This window comes from Mustela lutreola, chromosome 13, assembly GCF_030435805.1.
Source record: "Mustela lutreola isolate mMusLut2 chromosome 13, mMusLut2.pri, whole genome shotgun sequence".
NCBI classification, from domain to species: domain Eukaryota; kingdom Metazoa; phylum Chordata; class Mammalia; order Carnivora; family Mustelidae; genus Mustela; species Mustela lutreola.
The window spans coordinates 52974473-52992921 of NC_081302.1; the positions used below are offsets into that span (position 1 = coordinate 52974473).

The 18449-nt window shown below is 35.2% G+C and overlaps 1 protein-coding gene across 1 annotated transcript in view; it reads right to left on the reverse strand.

Moving 5' to 3' along the window:
• Positions 1 to 18449, reverse strand: part of SUGT1 (SGT1 homolog, MIS12 kinetochore complex assembly cochaperone) — a 39610-nt gene that overhangs the window by 17509 nt on the left and 3652 nt on the right. The window contains exons 3-10 of the mRNA XM_059144681.1: positions 14183 to 14273; positions 13428 to 13497; positions 12683 to 12753; positions 10215 to 10268; positions 9837 to 9853; positions 7420 to 7454; positions 5652 to 5748; positions 4794 to 4901 (exon numbers count right to left, since the gene is read on the reverse strand). Coding sequence (XP_059000664.1) covers positions 4794 to 4901; positions 5652 to 5748; positions 7420 to 7454; positions 9837 to 9853; positions 10215 to 10268; positions 12683 to 12753; positions 13428 to 13497; positions 14183 to 14273 — 543 coding nt within the window. The remainder of the gene's footprint in view (positions 1 to 4793; positions 4902 to 5651; positions 5749 to 7419; positions 7455 to 9836; positions 9854 to 10214; positions 10269 to 12682; positions 12754 to 13427; positions 13498 to 14182; positions 14274 to 18449) is intronic.

Genomic DNA, 18449 nt, shown 5'->3' on the forward strand with positions numbered 1-18449 from the left:
GCTGGGATCAAGCCCCACAATGGGCTTTCTGCTCAGCAGGGAGCCTGCTTCCCCATCTGTCTCTGCCTGCCTGCCTCTCTGCCTACCTGTGATCTCTGTCTCTCAAATAAATAAATAAAATCCTTAAAAAAAAATCCTTTTCTTTGGAAAATATATGAATATGCATTAATAGAAAAGGGGGCAAGAATACACTTCAAAAACAATCCGTGGATTATCAGCAACCAAATACTTATTTTAAAAAAGCAACAACAAAAACTATTACCACCACCACTGTATCAAAGACGTAAAACATGGGGCCAATGGGTGGCTCAGTCAGTTAAGCATAGGACTCTTGACTTCGCCTCAAGTCATGATCTCATGGTTATGGGACTGAAGTCTGCCTCAGGCTCTGCTCTCAGTGCAGAGTCTGTTTGGGATTCTCTGTCCCTTTCCCCAGAACCCCTCCCTTGCTCGTGTGTGCGCTCTCTCTCTCTCTAATTAAATGCATAAAATTTTAAAAGAGAAAAAGACATAAAACAATCCCCAAACCCCCACACCTTTGTGTTTAAAAAAGCAGAAGCATCCTGCCCAAACATCTCCAATTCTATTACATCATTATTAGGATTCTTCTATGAATATTAAGAAAAGGAGTTCAGGGGCGCCTGGGTAGCTCAGTGGGTTAAAGCCTCTGCCTTTGGCTCAGGTCATGATCCCAGAGTCCTGGGATAGAGCCCCACATTGGGCTCTGTGCTCAGCAGGGAGCCTGCTTCCTCCTCTCTCTCTGCTAGCCTGTCTGCCTACTTGTGATCTGTCTGTCAAATAAATAAATAAATCTTTAAAAGAAAAAAAAAGAAAAGTTCACTCTAAAACCTCTCAATTTTATTCAGTTAAGAAAGGAGAAGGGAGCAATTATTTGTCTCCAAATAAAGATACTTTACTTCTCACAGTTCCAGGTAAAAGCCTTCATAGTTTATATAGATACAAATACAAAAAGACTGCTTTGACTAGAAACAGGAATAGAAAAACATTTCTTTTTCTTTTTTTTCTTTTGAAGATTTTATTGGGTAAGTAATCTCTACATCCAACAAGAGCCTCGAACCCATCACCCCAAGATCAAGAGTTGTATACTCCACCAACTAAGCCAGCCAGGTGCCCGAAAGAACATTTCTACAAGAGTGAATTAACTTCAAAGGATTTTGAAAATTCTAATTTTTTGGAAGTAGTGACTATTAATCTTTAAAATGAGTATTTCACAGCATAGCTGTCACTGAAGTTATAATCTTGTGATTGTGAGCAGGGGATATTGTCATGAAATTAACAAGACGGAACAAAGAAACAATACAGTTTCTTAATAAAGAAAATGAATAGGCAGTTATGAAGGCTGATTTTCAATAAAAAGTAGAAATAACTATCAGAGGTACTGGAAAAAAATATGAATTCTGACTAGATATGCTACTATAAAATACTGAGCCAAGAAATGCTGCTTCATTAACTTAAGGGTCCTATAGCTCTTATTTATTTTCACTGCAAATTAATGTTCACTTGAATTAATAACAATTCAACAATTATACAAGAATATGCAACATTTATTCAGCCTTGAAGGTGGAAAAGAAAGAAACTGGATTCTCAAAGCAAAGAAATAGGCCTTTTAAAGCAAAGATTTTAAGGAATCCCTAATTTTACCAGATTCTTCTAAACAGAACCATTCTGATTCAAGACAGAATTCAAGACACCTAAATACCAATGAAAATCAAATGACTTATTTTTTTCTTAGTGTCATCATTAAGTAAGCCTCAGTAATCCAAAGAAATATTTTAACTTTCAGTATTGAAACAGTCTCCCTTTGCTGTATGAAAAAAAAGATTCAAAACTTTCACTTCCCTTAAGATAAAATTAAGTGCAATTATTTCAATTAGTTTCCCATAAAACACAGCTTAAAAGTTAGCAGTCTTAACAAAACTAATGTATATTACTTTGGGTTGAGAAGAACAATAATTATCTTCCATTACACTTCTTAAAAATTTTACTACTTTATTAAAGAACTTAGAAAGACCTAAACAAAGAAGCACTAGCTTTCCAGACAGAGAAGTATTCCTTTTGGGCCAGGATGAACAATTCAGTAACTATGTAAAACTCGGGAAAAGCATTTAAAAGTCCAGGAACCTCGGTTTCTTTTCATCTATTAAAACGAAGAATAAAAATACTCTATCAATCTCAAAGCATTAACATTAGAATCCAATTTAAATTCATTCACTGAACAATTACTGACCAGCACTACGTACAATGCACAGGGCTAGACAAATTTAGCAAACGGATCATACTTATACTAAAGAATTACTCATTTTTTAGTTTGTGGAGTCAACTGGGATATCCTTACCTGCAGGTATGGATATGACTTGCTTCCTATCCTCACAGACAAGATGCAAGAATAATGAAATATATACATGAACTACTATATAAAAAAGAAAAGTTGTCATGTAGCATTTAAAGAAAGAAGGGATCAAAAAAGCAAACTGGGAATATAGCAGGGGGGTTGCTGATGGTTAGAAACAAGCACTCAAGAGTCAAAGGAGAATTAAGGAGAGAATACCATGCTTTGTTAACATCCTCAATTCTAGCCACACAAACTTGTGTATTCATTACCACACATCCTATTCTTCCATAAATTATATGAGGAGACCCAGTAACACAAGTTTTTAAGTCATTTACCATCTATTATACTTCAAAAGAAATGTGCATTAACAACCTGTTGGTAAAAATATGTACAAAAACGCCAAACCCGTAACTTTCTGATCTCCCAAATCTAGCTAGAGTTTTGTGGTTGATTATTTACCCAGCTTCTTTTATAAAACAAATTCTACATTGTGTGGATGGGGTAAGACTAAAATCTTGTTAAGATTTCACCCCTTTTTCTCACTTTCTATCATCCAAACAACTGTGTCTTCTCATGTCTACTCATAATTTAACAGCTCTGTACTTTGTAATCTTCAAATAAGTGGGGAAATCACTTCTAACTAGATGCAAAAAACTACTAATTCTTTTTTTAATTAACTATTTATTTGACAGAGAGAGAGAGAGAGGGAGAGAAAGAGATCACAAGTAGGCAGAGAGGCAGGCAGAGAGAAAGCAGGAAGCAGGCTCCCTGCTGAGCAAAGAACCCAATGCATGGCTCCATCCCAGGACCCCGAGATCATGACCTGAGCTGAAGGCAGAGGCTTAACCCACTGAGCCGGCCATATGCCCCAAAACTACCAATTCTTAACTCTGCGCTTCTGCTCAAATGTTTTGCAGGTATCCTCTTCTTTCTGCAGGCCCAGTCATCATTTCTCCCAAACGCAGGCCAACCCTGATTCTATTCTAGGATAGGAAAATTCACGTCCTTAGCACTCAAACTCAATAGTTACTAACATAGTTACGTTCTAAGACATCTGTATAAAGAAGGTATTGTAATGGAAAAAGTCTACTTAAATCACCTGCTGTCATAACTCATTATACATCCTCACACAATTTTATAGATGAAAAAAAATTCAGTGCTCATTTAGTCCATACCTCTCATTTTTAAAGACAGTGAAAATTTAGTCTTATAATAATTGCATGACTAGTCTAAATTCACAGGACAAGCAAAGAACCAGAGTCAGGTTTTTTTTATTTTTCAGTTCAGTAGTTCAGTACTTGTCCGACTTATACTACCTACATCTTCTGACTGCTGTCTAAAGCATTCTATGAATTTTAGTTCTACTGCATATTTTACTTTTTGAAAATATAAAGAAACCTAAAAATTATATAATTACCGGAACTGTAGTTTAAATCATTCAGTATTCCCTCATAACAAAGTATTTTAATATTTAGCTTAATTAAAAAACAAAAAAAAGAGCAGATTCATCTTCATAGTAGTTTATATTTTTTTAATACATTAATATTTATACATCAAAAACAGGCCAAGTTTAAGAGAAGAGACTTTATCAAATCTTAAAGACAGGCTGATAATTTCAACTTTTTTGAACACCTCTTTAAGAAATATACCAATCTTAAGTATACAAACACTACTAAGGTTAAACTAACTTTTAAATTTCATTGTCCTAAAATCTGGGAAGAAAACTGTTACTCGAAATTTGTTTTATTTACCTGTACCTGCCTACCTATCTTTCTTTTCTTTTTTCTTTCTTTCTTTTTTAAAGATTTTATTTACTTGAGAGAGAGAGAGAGTGAAAGAGAGAAAGCAGGAGAGAGGGGAGGGTCAGAAGGAAAAAGAGAATCCTCACTGAGTGGGGAGCTCCAGGCGGGACTCCATTTTGGAATTCCAGGATCATGACCTGAGCTGAAGGCAGACACCCAACTGACTGTGCCACCCAGACACCCACTTACCTGTACCTTTTAATTTGAAAATATGTGCTTAAAAGGATCTATAAGCTTATAATCACATTGGCAATTAGTTGACCAATATTTCTTTATTCTGAAAATACTACTGACAACTCTTCTCATTTAAAAAATCTATCTCTCAGGAGCCTGGGTGGCTGAGGGGATTAAAGCCTCTGCTTTTGGCTCAGGTCATGATCCCAGGGTGCTGGGATTGAGCCCTGCATGGGACTCTCTGCTCTGTTTCCCCTCTCTCTCTGCCTGCCTCTCCGCCTACTTGTGATCTCTGTCAAATAAATAAATAAAATCTTTAAATAAAAATAAATAACTAAATAAAAAATCCATCTCTACACCCAACATGGGGTTTGAACTCATGACCCCGAGATCGAGTCACACGCTCTTCTTACTGAGCCAGCCAGATGCCCCCACTACTGCCAACTCTTTTAAAATTGTCTTACCTTTGTTGAAAGTACTTTAAATGTGCTCTGTTCTGGTATTATAGGATGAAGAAGTCTCAGTTTCAAATTGTAATCCTCTCCAGAAGGAAGTATCACCAAAGCAGACAACTAATGAAGACAAAATTAGCAGCGCATTTTATAAATTTATATAATGAAAGGTAAAATACTTAGACTGAATATAACAGAACTTCATGCTGCCACTGATTATTTTACACTTTCTATGGAATATCAAATTTAAGAAATTCAAAATAATCTTTTTCTACCTGGAATCTTTTACATGGATTCTCACATACACAATTAAATAAGCAGAACACAGTATGTTTCATTTAACGTTTAAATCTCTAGAAAATTCAAGATATAAGAGCAAAACAACACAAAATGTAACAAAAGTATTTATTTGCAAAATACCTACTTCTGCCACTAACTTAAATATCATTGAAGTTTTCCACTAAATGCTAAGAAATCAAATTACGAGTCACACTAATTTAATTTAATGTGGTTAGTAAATTCTAAGATGTATAAATCACACAAAAAATAAGACCTTTTTCATAAGGTATACAAATGTAACCAAATCACATCTTACTAATGTCTTTTATATGTGTCAGCCAAGTTCTGCTTTGAATTTCAAATCTAAAAAAGAAAAGATAATGCACATCTAGCTATAACCTACAGTATACATTTGTCTCAAAATTTAAAATCATTCAAGCTGAAAAGCAATGCTTCAGATTTTCATCAGCATTTTCCACATTGCCGGAAGAAATATCTGATAAACTGCTATAGATTCTTCTGCGGTATACTATACTTCCAAATAAAAGTATTTAATCTCAAAATAAAAAATGGTTCAAAGACTGTAATAACCTCTTTTTCTGAAAATTCCACATTTACATTATTCTTCTGAACATTCTTGATCATAAGTGTAATGATTACTTGAGATTCTGTTTGATACCAGTCATACCTATAAAAAAAAAGAAAAGAAAAACCTTAGAACATTTAATTTTCTTAAAGTTGCTGCTGCTTTATGTTTTATCAAGATAAAACTACAATCTGATAAACAACAAGAGCTCCACCTTGAGGAACAAATAAGCAAAGCAGATGGTGATTCACAGAAACAATTTTATATAACTAATTTTCTTTGATCTGCACTAATGGAGAAGAACATTAGGGTATGATGCCTCAAACCTTTCCAGGATACTTAAATACTTCCATGATTTTCTGGGCTCTGACTCCTATCTCTAATATTGTTGTGCTTAAGCTAATGTTAAAGATGAAATTTACTCTTAACAGCAAACCATTATTATATACCATTAACAGCTTTACACTTTCATTTCAACCTAATAGTAAGAAAAAGCACTTCTATCCCTCTTTTACAGATGAAAAATAGGCCCAGATGGGCGAAGCAATCAGCCAGTCAGAGGCAGGTGTTAAACTGGATCCATGTCAGCTGGACTCCACACCAAAATCTCTTAACTGAAGCTGGGGCAAACAGCCCTGAACACAGGGAGCAGAAGCAAATGAGCTAAAATTAAAATAACTTAAAATTTAACTCATCCACATTAAATACCGTATCTTCCTTCACTTTCAAGGTACATGGGAAAACTAATGTGCCTAGAGATTCTAATTATGTCTTTCCCACATAAGCCTCTAGAAATGCAGGGATCCTCACTCTCAAATTAGCCTGTATTAGATCATAAACTCCACGAGGCAGAGCAGTTTATCTATCCTGCTACTATTATATTCCTAGAATATAATAGTATATAGTATATATATATATAGTATATATATAATATATAAGCATAGTGCCTGGTACACAGAACCAGTATTAAATCAATGTTTAATACTGGTGGGTTATTGTATGCTCCAAACATAATTATTATTTAAGGTTTCTTTTCTATTCCTGCTGCTGTCATCAAGCTAGTCCAAATTCCTTATCTACTTGGTATTTGGGAGAGTCACCCTAAATCTCCCTAGAAAGAGCAGGTACAGATCTTTTTGTTTTAACATTTCCAAACCACTTTAGGTAATTAAAATGCACCTTGATTAAAGAAACAAACTTTAAGAGTCTCACAATTTCCCTCTAAAATTCAGCGGGGATGCAAAACTCCAAATCAATGCCTTGTGTTTCTTTCTATTATAGTCCTAAGAATTCAAGTTGTACACATGACTAATGAATAATTAAAAATAAATTCAAATACCTGCTAGATGCTTATTAATTCATTACTGTAACTGTTGCCCTGAGCAACAGTTGTCCCTTTCAACCCACGCAGAATTACTCAATGAAAAATTTACTCTAAAATATAAAAAGCAGGTAGTTACAATTCTGCCAAGCCTACTACTACTAATTTATTTACCTGTGTAGTAACAACTGGAAGAGGCTCTTGTCATTCATGGAAAGGTGACATTATATGGAACCAGATGAAGCAAGTTTAAAGTAGAGAACTGACTTGAATTTAACCTTAACATAAACACTAATATCAATCAGTAAACAGCCTTAGAATTAGTTTACCCAAGCTAAACACAATTTCTAAAAAACACCAAACAGCACAGGGTAAGGACTGGCTTACTATTAAACAGGATTTTTTCCTTTAGCCATATTTACCATGCATATTTATGAAAAAGAAACACTTACTTGATTTTTGACTGATGAGTCCTCTGGGATGCAGACTGATTTTGGCAAGTTGCAAGAGAAAGATTTTACAAATTAGTTTAGCAACTATGTATTAAAAATGCATGTATTATTAATTTACCCAATGCTGTGGTTACTTTGATATGGAATAACAACATCAACATATCCCTCAAAGACAAAGCATAGTATTCTTGTTAAAAATACAAGTTATCAGAAAATTTAAGAATATTCAACATTTTTATAATATTATGAGTTAAAATGTCAAAGGAGATTTTTCTTCTAAAATACAACCATAAGGGGAAAGGAAGGAAAAATAAGATGGAAAGAGAGAGGGAGACAAGCTACAGAGACTCTTAACCATAGGAAACAAACTGAGGGTTGCTGGAGGGGCAGTGGGTGAGGGATGGGATAACTAGGTGATGACATTAAGAAGAGCACTTGATGGAATGAGCACTGGGTGTTACATACAACTGAAAAATCACTAAATTCTACCTCTGGAACTAATAATACACTATATGTTAATTAAATTGAGTTTAAGTAAAAAAAAAAAATTCAGAATAAAAATAAAGGCATAAAACAAAAAACTTTCTAAAGGTCTACGTGGAAAAGGTTACATTTAAATGTCCAGTTCCAAGGCTCTCTAATCTGAAAATAACAATGACATTTTAAAAAACCAACACATTTTTTAGTATAACATTCAGGCTTAGCAGTGGCATCAAACACTGCTCTGGAATATATGAAAGAACATTTCCATGGTGCTTTCCAGCTAACAGCTTACTGTGCTTATGGTATCTCAGTAACAAAAATTCTATACTGCCCATCAAGAAACAAACGAATCATGATTCCAGACCAACCCATACTTTCCTAAACTACATGTGTGCCAGTTAAGACCTCGTAAATCAAAAGAACTTGCTCTGGGTTATAGGTGACCTCAAAGTCATCCCATGATAGGGAAGAGATGGGGTTTAGAGGAACAAAATAAAACCCCTCTACAGATTTAAGTCTAACTCAGAATTTCTCTCCACTATTAACTATTGAGAAATACCTGAGTCTAGGTGATATCAAGTAGAGACAATGACTAGAGCAGATTATTCCTGTTCACAATGGTGCAAAGATTAAAACTTAACTAGTGTGAACCACCACAGTTACAAAATGCACTGTGGCTAAACAGCTGTCTGTGTTACTAAGTATGATCCGAATGCTATTTTGTTGTTTGCAGGACTTGTTCCAATCCCAAACAGAATACTGTAAAACCTAAACAGAAATACCAGCAGGTGAAGAAACCCAACTTTTGTTTACTTAAAATTTTCATTTATTTATTTAGAGAAATCTAGCAAGAGTGAGCAGGGGGAGGAGCAGAAGGAGAGGGAGAAGCAGACAGCACACTAAGTGCAGAGCCTGACTAGGGGCTGGAGTCCATGACTCTGAGATCATCACCTGAGCCTAAATCAAGAGTCGGACGCTTTGTCAACTGAGCCACCCATGTGCCCCAAAGGAAGCCAAAAATACTTCCCTCATTCATCACCCTTAGGAATATAGAAAAGCCTTTCAGGTGTAGCAATAACCCGACAGGGCTCACTTTTGGTGATGCTCCAAACTCCAGTCACCACATATACACATATCTGGCCTGACGCTCACAACCTGAAGGAGATTAGCTCTATTAGGCCCAGTTTACACATTAAGAAAGCCCAGAGAATAGAAGACTTTCTCAATGTCACAATGTAATTCTGAAAGACAGAGATGTAAATCTTCCTTCAGACATGAAGAGACCCAAGAAGGTTAAGTAACTGCCGACAGAGTTAAGACACATATTCATCTCCTGAATCCTTGTCATTTTATTTACTGACTAAACTGCAGATGATCACTGCTAAAAACCACTAGCCAGAATTTAACTGTGTGTGTTATAAATAAACCTAAGTGCATAATGTAACTATGCGTGTTATAAATAAACCTAAGTGGTTCAAAAAAAAAAATCAAGCAACTTTCAACTCCACCATAACTTTTAATGACTGAAAAGACCTGGAAACCTTCATATCCAAAATAATAGATGTGACTGAATTAGACAAACATTTCCAAATTTTACTTAACTTTTGTGTTCTCAGTACACCACAATAAACCCTGAAAGTGCTTTCTAAGCAGCAGCTGTTTAACCTAAATGTGATGACTTTTCAGCAAGGAAAAGAAAAAATAACCACCCTGACCATACTAAAATATGCCAAATCAAGTTGATCACACATTAAACAAGTCCAATAATTATTCATTTCACCAAAAATTGTATTATTTCAGTTACTAAAGGAAAAAATACTTACATGGAATTGCTCAAGATCTAAGTAAAAGAAAGACCATTCAGAGTCCTGTCTCAAATACAGGGCAACATTATAATTAAGTAAGAATATGAAGAATAAAAATTTTATACTTACCACCTCAGACTGTGATCCTATTAAAAACATAAAAAGAAAACATTTCCATTTAACAGTACATTTAGAAGCTAAGTTACATACACAACTTCTACAGCACAAACACACTAACCCAATTTTCCACACATTCCAAATTTAAAAAAAAAATGGTTTAATTTTGCATCCCAGACTCATTGAAGACTTTTAATAATTTCTTACCAATAACACAACTACAAGACAAATCCATCCAAATCACCCTTTCAACATAACAAAACCTTGGAAATCCCTATCTAAGGGAAAACACGCTATTTAAATTTATGATTTATAAAGTTGTAAAGTTAAAAACAAATTTGTTAAAATCCAAAAATGTCAAAAATTTACATGGGAAACCTACATACTTACCATTCTGAGCCTCCTGACACCTTTTAACCCAGACAGTGAAATCAGGATCTGTACCTAGAACAGACAAACTGAGTGTAACATCACTCACTCATCAGCAGCATCGAACATATTCACTCAACAAGTACTTAATGAATATCTCCTATGTTTCAAACAGTGTTTTAAGCAATGGAGATTCAGCAAAAAATCAGACAAAAATACTTGTCCTAGCAGGATTTATAGAAACATAACACTAGAGCTATAAATACATTTAAAACGTAAGACATTCATGCTGAAGAATTTTAATTTAAAAAAAAAAAAAATGGTTTTAGCCACAGACAACCTTACTGGTTTCCAGATACAAATACAGATACATTTCCCCTCACCCCTCTCCTGTTAAAGGAGATTCCTCTCACACAACAAAATCAAACCTGAATTAAATACCCAACACACCATCAATTAGTGTGGGATGGAAGCCTGGTACCAGATAGCTGGACCAACGTCTAGAAGCCTCTTTTGACCCCAGATTTATTTTCTAATGCAGCTATCCACTTCTATCTACTATTCTCTCAGTAGCTTTTCCTGTTACCATGCCATTCCTACCAACACCAAAAAGCACCTTTGTACTTTGTGCAGTTCTGTCATATCTCCAGATTCCACAGCAGCCCAGAGACCAGAGATGGTGAACTATATATTTAGATATAGCAATGTAAACATGTACATAAGCAAATAATTAATTTCTAAAGACTCAGAACAATGTTAATCCAAACAGTACTAGGTCTAATCTAATATAATGTTAAAAATTATTAAAAGTACGCTCAATAAAAGTTTGCAAACTCAAACAAATTGCAGGCAAGATTATTCTGAAAAATAAAAATTTCTTAGAAGAGTAATTTATAAATGAAATTCAATTGTACAGGCCATAACTAAAACCTACATACATCTATGCACATGCTCCTTCTGGTGGGGTAAAAATTTTATCAAAATCCTAGATTTGAAAAACCTATTACTCAAATGTAATCAGTAAGTAAAACCAAGCTTCCTACCATACCAAAAGAAAAAAAGGTAATATTCTGAGTTACAATTTTTTTTTTACCCTGACTGTTAATAAGGGAACCCTAACAGTTAAACATAAATTTTCCTTAGAATTAAAAGACAAAACTTTTTAAAATAAAAATACTCTTAAAAGCAATTTTACCAAAAACAGACCTTCATTTGAAGCAGATTTTGAAATAAGATAAACATTAATGGCAGTTAAAAAAAAATCAATGGGAATAAAATATTAATAAAGGAAATAATTTAGGTGATGAACTATCTATCGCTCAAAAAAAAAAAATAAGGAACAGGGCTTAGAAATCTACAAGATGGAATGCTTTATGTCTCTTCAGGGTTTTCAAATATGTATTAAGGTACAGGATAACTGGACTCTTCAGAATTTGCAGAGTGCAGATATGCTGGCTTGCTTAGTAAATAGCCAAATTACTCATGTACCATTCACAACTCCTTCCTAATTTGTAGGCTCCAATTATGAAGTTGGGCCCACTGTCCTCTCTCAAGCAGGTACATGACAGGAAAGCAAATATTCAAAGCAATACAAGAGTACATTTTTAAAATATAAAAACATACTCATTAATACTTCAGAACAGGGTTTCGAACCTCAGCACTACTATTTTGGACCAGCTACCTCTCTGCAATGTAGGATGTTTAGCATCCCTGGCCTCTACTCACTAGGTATCCATAGGACATCCCTATTCACCAGTCACGATAATCAAAAATCTCTTCAGATATTGCTAAATGTCCTCCGGAAAGTAAAATCATCCGTACCTAGGAACCACTGCTTTAGAGAACTGTGATAAAACACTATCATTAGAGTAAGATAAAATGGTACTACACAGTTCTGATTAGGCACTTTACAATTATCTATGAGGTTACTTACAACTTCTTTCCGTATTTTGTAGACTCTTTCGCCTTTTGGATCTTAAAATTTCTACACAATGTGCAGACATCCATACTGCTAATTTTCATATACTTCTCTGAAGCCAACATTAAAAACTCACAATACTCTCTCAAAGCTCCAAGTTTCTATCCATCACAATTTACCCAAACTGATGCTTCACTTGTTAATAAAAATGTCTGCTGTAAAACTTCCTATCTCAGCCACCTGAATAACCTAAACCGAAAGGACTTCTGAAAATGAGAGCAAACTAAATTTTCAGTTCTCCACTAGAAAAACATAAAGTCAGACTAAGTAAAGGAAGCACACTGAGTGTTTATATATCGTTTTTAACCTCTAATCGTAAAGTTTATCTGTGATTTAAATGCTAAAGGCCAATTGAATCAATTTTAAGTACGCAATCAACAGGAAATGTCAGTAAGAAAAAAGATGTTAAGTTTCTACAATGAACTTGGGATCACACTAACAAAATTCAGCCATCATATTTAAAACACAGACATAATGGATTAGTTTATTAACATACAATTCCAATACTTACTATCTAATTTCTGTCCTCCTATAAAAGTTTCTAAAGCAGCAGCATAGTTTTTTTCATGGTATTCACATATCCTGCATAAACATATTAAAAACAAAAACCGCACACACATGAGATCATGCAAAAAGGTTTTCTAAATTAAATATCCTAATATTTTCTATTGGTAAAAAAAAGAATAATAATTTATATCTTAGTAAGTCAAGAGATTTTCTAATATACTATAACATTAAATTTAATTCTCATTAAAACCGAATTTTGGAACTCATTTCAGAAGGAATTTCTTGATTTAATTGTGTACACGTGCCTATTCCAACATATAGTTATGCTAAGAAACCAAATAAGTTTCTTAAGAATAAAATTACACTTATCAACAGAAACAAGCTGGGATGTGAAGTACTGAGATACAGGGCTTTCACAGCATTAAGTGTAGCCAATCCAGCCTGGCTGACAAATAGATGTTCTCTAGTCAGTTAAGTACAATAAATTCCAAATGATGAATGAAAAAAGAATTTGAAATCCATCAGTTTCATCTTTTCCTTGTAATTACTTCAACCACTACTATTTCAAAACACACATACTACAATTAACACAAGTATAAAATTATATTTAAAAATTAATCCTATCTCAGCTATAAAATGTATAAATACAGAATTCACTATTTACATAAAACTTAAAATTCATTCATTCAATGAACTAAACACCTACTATCAGTAGTCCAGACCCAATTAGAAGAATAGTTATTGCATACCCTTTTCTCAGCACAGCAGTGGAATTATTTGGATTAAGTTCAAGAGATTTCTTTGCATCAGCAACAGCATCTACATACAAAAAAAGGGGGTTTTAGTCATTAATTTATGGATCCTAACAAGTTACACACAAAACCTGAATCAGCCCTATATTTTTAAGTTTTCAAATTAGTGCAATGGACAAATGCTTTTAAATTAGGAAAAACTAATCCAAGATAAAATTAAAAAAAAAAATCACTCTCACACCTTATTAGCCTAATATTTAGCTTTCCTTTTAAAGCTATTCAGTCAATGTATAAAGTTCTGTCACAAAATTCACCTAATTTTCTCATTACCATCATTTATGTAATCTGACTCAAGATGTTTAATTTTCCCCTACCTAGGTTCTCTACCCAGAATAATTTAAAAGTTACACAAGTAATATATAAAGACATTCTTTTTTATAAAAATTACAAATAAGAGCACTTTATTTAAATAGTCTGTAAAATAACACATGTGATGCTATTTTTGTTAATATCTCCAATAACTACAAATTAAAACTATATAAATTCTCTATCCACTGAAGGAAAAAGAAACACCCAGAACATTTGTATGGGTGTTGCTCAACATGTCTGTCATGTTTCAGCTACTTCACACCTTGTATAAAAGATCAATTTAAAAATCCTCAAAAATGATCTCTACTGATTTGATTCACTGTATCTCAGGTAAAATGTATAACTTATAAAGAAAAAATAATACATTCAGTAAGAAAAGTTACCACAGTAATTCCCAAGAAGAATGTGACAATAAGCTCTTTGACAATAATATTGCGCATCATCTGGTTTCTGTTCCAAAGTCTTAGTCAGCTCCTACAAAAACAAACACATTGAGTGTCAACAAATGTTCTTTAAATGTATCTGAATTTTATTTTATTTTTTAAATTAATTTATTTATCTGACAGACCAAGATCACACGTAGTCAGAGAGGCAGGCTGAGACAGAGAGGGGGGAATGCAGGCTCCCCGCCGAACAGAGAGCCTGATGCAGGGCTCAATCCCAGAACCCTGGGATCACAACCTGAGCCGAAGGTAGAGGCTTTAACCCACTGAGCCACCCAGGGTCCCTAAATGCATCTGAATTTTCATTAAACATGATTTTTTTTTTTAAGATTATTTATTTATTTGAGAGAGAGCATGAGCGAGGAGAAGGTCAGAGGGAGAAGCAGACTCCCCGTGGAGCTGGGAGCCTGATGCAGGACTTGATCCCAGGACTCCGGGATCATGACCTGAGCCGAAAGCAGTCATCCAACCAACTGAGCCACCCAGGTGTCCCTTAAACATGATTTTTAATCAAATAACCTATTACCGTAAGCTTCTTGGAAGTAAGATAACAGAATAATCTTGGAGTGTTTTTTGGCAAGAAGATCGATATCACCCCTTCTCCAGTCTCCCCTGCAAAATCCACAATCTAATGTAGTATCTTAGCACAATTCCTGGTCTATAGTAGGAACTCACTAAATGGTAATTTCTATTACCTCATTTATTCTGAAGACTTTAGACGATATATATTGACAAGCAGATTTTCTCCCTCTAATTTGAAGACAACTCAAAGACCATGTAGATTTTGAGATGCCTAGAAAATATGAAACTGTCCAATAAAAACCAAAAAACCTGAAGTTGAATCTAGAGCTCAAGAAGTTAACAGAATTAATAAAGACACAACGAACCCTATCTGTCCCTCTCCCATCTTCTAGCAATAGCAAACAACCCTAAGAAATTACCGCATTCTGCTGACAGCCCAGATACAGCACCTCATAGCTATCATCAACTGATCAAGATTTAACATGAGATTAAAACTCTGTCACCCTGGACAGTCAGAGAATATAAGTGGTAGCTAGAGCAATAATGATGCAAGAAGTGATATAGCATGATCAGTGATGCCAAGGATAAATGTAGGCAATGCTTTGATTCTCTACCCAGTGTTCACACATCCTACGGATCTGGGTAGTTTTCTTAAAAGGTAAAATTACTTCAGGGGCGCCTGGGTGGCTCAGATGGTTAAGCATCTGCCTTCGGCTTAGGTCATGATCCCAGGGTCCTGGGGTTGAGCCCCGCATTGGTATTCCTGCTTGGCGGGGAGCCTGCTTCTCCCTCTACTGTTCCCCCTGCTTGTGCTCTCTTACTCTGTCAAATAAACATATAAAAATTTTAAAAAGTAAAATTCAATAATGACACATCACTGATTTTGCTTTTATAGCATGATTCCCCAAAACCAAATTATACTCTTGATAATCATTTACCTAAAATGCAACATACCTAAAATCCAAACCACTTTTTACTTTCACCACCTCTACTATCCTGATCCAAGCAATAATGAAAATCAGATCTTGTTTATGTCAATAGGCATAAAACTCTCCAATGTCTTTTCAGCTGATTCAAAGCAAAAGCCCAAGTTCTTCCAGCGACCTTCAAGGCCCTCCTTGATATAACTCTCTGCTAGCTCTCTGACCTCAACTCTTAATACTCTTCCTCTTGCTCCTCTACTCTAGTCACATGGCCTCCTTTTTGTTCTTCAAACACTTCAGGACTCTGTGTCTGCTGCTCCCTCTCTCTGGAAAGCTCTTACCCAGATGTGCTCAGAGGATCCATTCCCTCACTTTCTAGTTAGTGACAAGCCTATAAAATCCAGGTCTGTCTGACTCCAAATCTGATTTTTTAAGCACCAAACCACACTGCCTCTTGGTAACCTTTCTTTAATCAAAGTATCTTTCACACACCAATGACATTTGTATTAATGTTTCTTAACACTCTGAAATTCCCAAGTTAAATAATACCATCTTGCACTTGAACTTTCAACAATTTTGAAAACCTGTGATAGCTTATTTATCTACCCAAATACATATCCAAACCAAATTTCTAGCCTCTCCTCAGCAAGAAAACAGATATACTATGGGTCAAAAAGCTACTATAAATTGTACAAGGCTCTGGTTCATCATTTATAAGTATTTTTAAACATATAGTATGTAACAAACACAGGCCAGACACTGGGGGTACAAAGATAAATAAAATGGAATCAAGTAAAACTGATTTTCAAACAACCAACTTGCAAATGACCTATAAAAACACAAACCAATTGTTGGTTAAGGAGAACCAGTTTTGTGATTCAGTTAAATAAACTAAGCAATTCACTTATTAGGCCATAATTTTGAAAAGTTATCAAAAAATAGAACACAAACTGAATATGACACACAAATACAAGTCTTAAAACACAAAACAGTTTATTTGGAATAAACAATATACAGTATAATAAAACCAAGAAAACTGAAATTAAAACAATGATCTGCGTTTGTATTAACTACATCAGACTTGTGGCATGTTTTGAGAGTTCTGTTTCTGTGACAACAGTTGCTCGCTTCTAGAGTACAAAGGGACTAAAGAGAGGTATCTCAAAGACAAGGACTTCAGTGCCAACATTTGAATAACAGCGGCAAAAGGCCATTATTTAATGCAGACCAATGGGAAACATAATGTAAACATGTCTAAAGATAAACTTACATAAAGTAAGTTGTTGTCAAGCAACTTATAGTTCTCAAAAACAAAGAAACTCAGTGAACTATGAAATATAATTACATTGAAATCTTTACCAAGATAATGGTGAAAGAAGTACCTTGACAATCCAAAACGGGGGAAAAACTCCTTTTTAAGGCATTAAAATTGTTTAAAACTTAGATCTTAGATAAGTGAACTTCTGAATCTTTAAAGTTTGAGGCTTTTTAAAACTGCTAGTCAACAAGTTAACTTGTTATGGTTAAAAGCAAAAGCAGACTGTTCAGACTGACCTAACTGCTGAAGGCATGTAGCTAGCTCTGAGTATCTCAATTTGATTTCACTTCCCATTTTTCTTCTAGCCACAGCTAATCCCCCAATCACAGATGACAAACAAGAGTACCAGGCCTTCTCCCTTCTTAAACCACCTAGCACGGCTAAAGAAAAACCACACAGCCATGCAAAACAGGTAACATTTATGCTAACCAGCTACATTCTCAATGCTCTGAACAAAGCTATCAATGGTCAGCTATTTCAAAGTCAGCTACCAAACCTTTAATTATATTATACATCCTTAGACCTATACCCTCCTCCAGAGGAAGACCCTTGATGCCTTGAACCCAGAGACTTGTCACTTCTCGACTAACGCTGAGTAAGTGACTCTCTTTGGTCTCTGCTTCCTTATGAGTAAAATGCAAATACCCACCTCAGTTGTTACAAGAATTATGGTAGAAGTCATTTCACATAACACATCTGAGTGCCTACCTACCACATCACAGGTACTACATGGAGAATGTAGTAAAGAAAAAAAAAAAAGACACACAAAACCCCTGCCACCTTGGAGCTTACAAGGGGGCTCAATTTAGATAGGGTGGTCCAAGAAAAAAAGTTTCTCTGAGGTGTCTTGTCAGCTGAAATCACAAGTGATGAGCATCTCCAAGGAAAATGAGACAGTACAAGACCATACATTTTAGGGGCGCCTGGGTGGCTCAGTTGTTAAGCGTCTGCCTTCAGCTCAGTTCAGGATCCCAGGTCCCAGGATCAAGCCCCACATCGGGCTCCCTGCTCGGTGGGACGTCTGCATCTTCCTCCCCCACTTCCCCTACCTGTGTTCCCCCTCTCACTGTGTCTCTGTCAAATAAATAAGATCTTTAAAAAAAAAAAAAAGTACATTTTAAGCAAAAGGAGTTCCAAGTCCATAGGCCCTCTACAAAGACTTATCTTAATACATTCAAGTGACACAAAAAAAAGACAGCACTGGGGTGCCTGGGTGGCTCAAGTGCCCTTGGCTCAGATCATGATCCTGGGATCAAGTCCCAGATTGGGCTCCCTGCTCAGCAGGTAATCTGCTTCTCCCTCTGCCGCTCACCCTGCTCATGCCTGTATGCTCTCTCTCAAATAAATAAAATCTTTTTTAAAAAGTCTGGCTAGAACCTAGAGAGCAAAGAAGCTACAAGATGCCTACCTCAAGGACCTCATCTTGTACCTTACATTACTCATC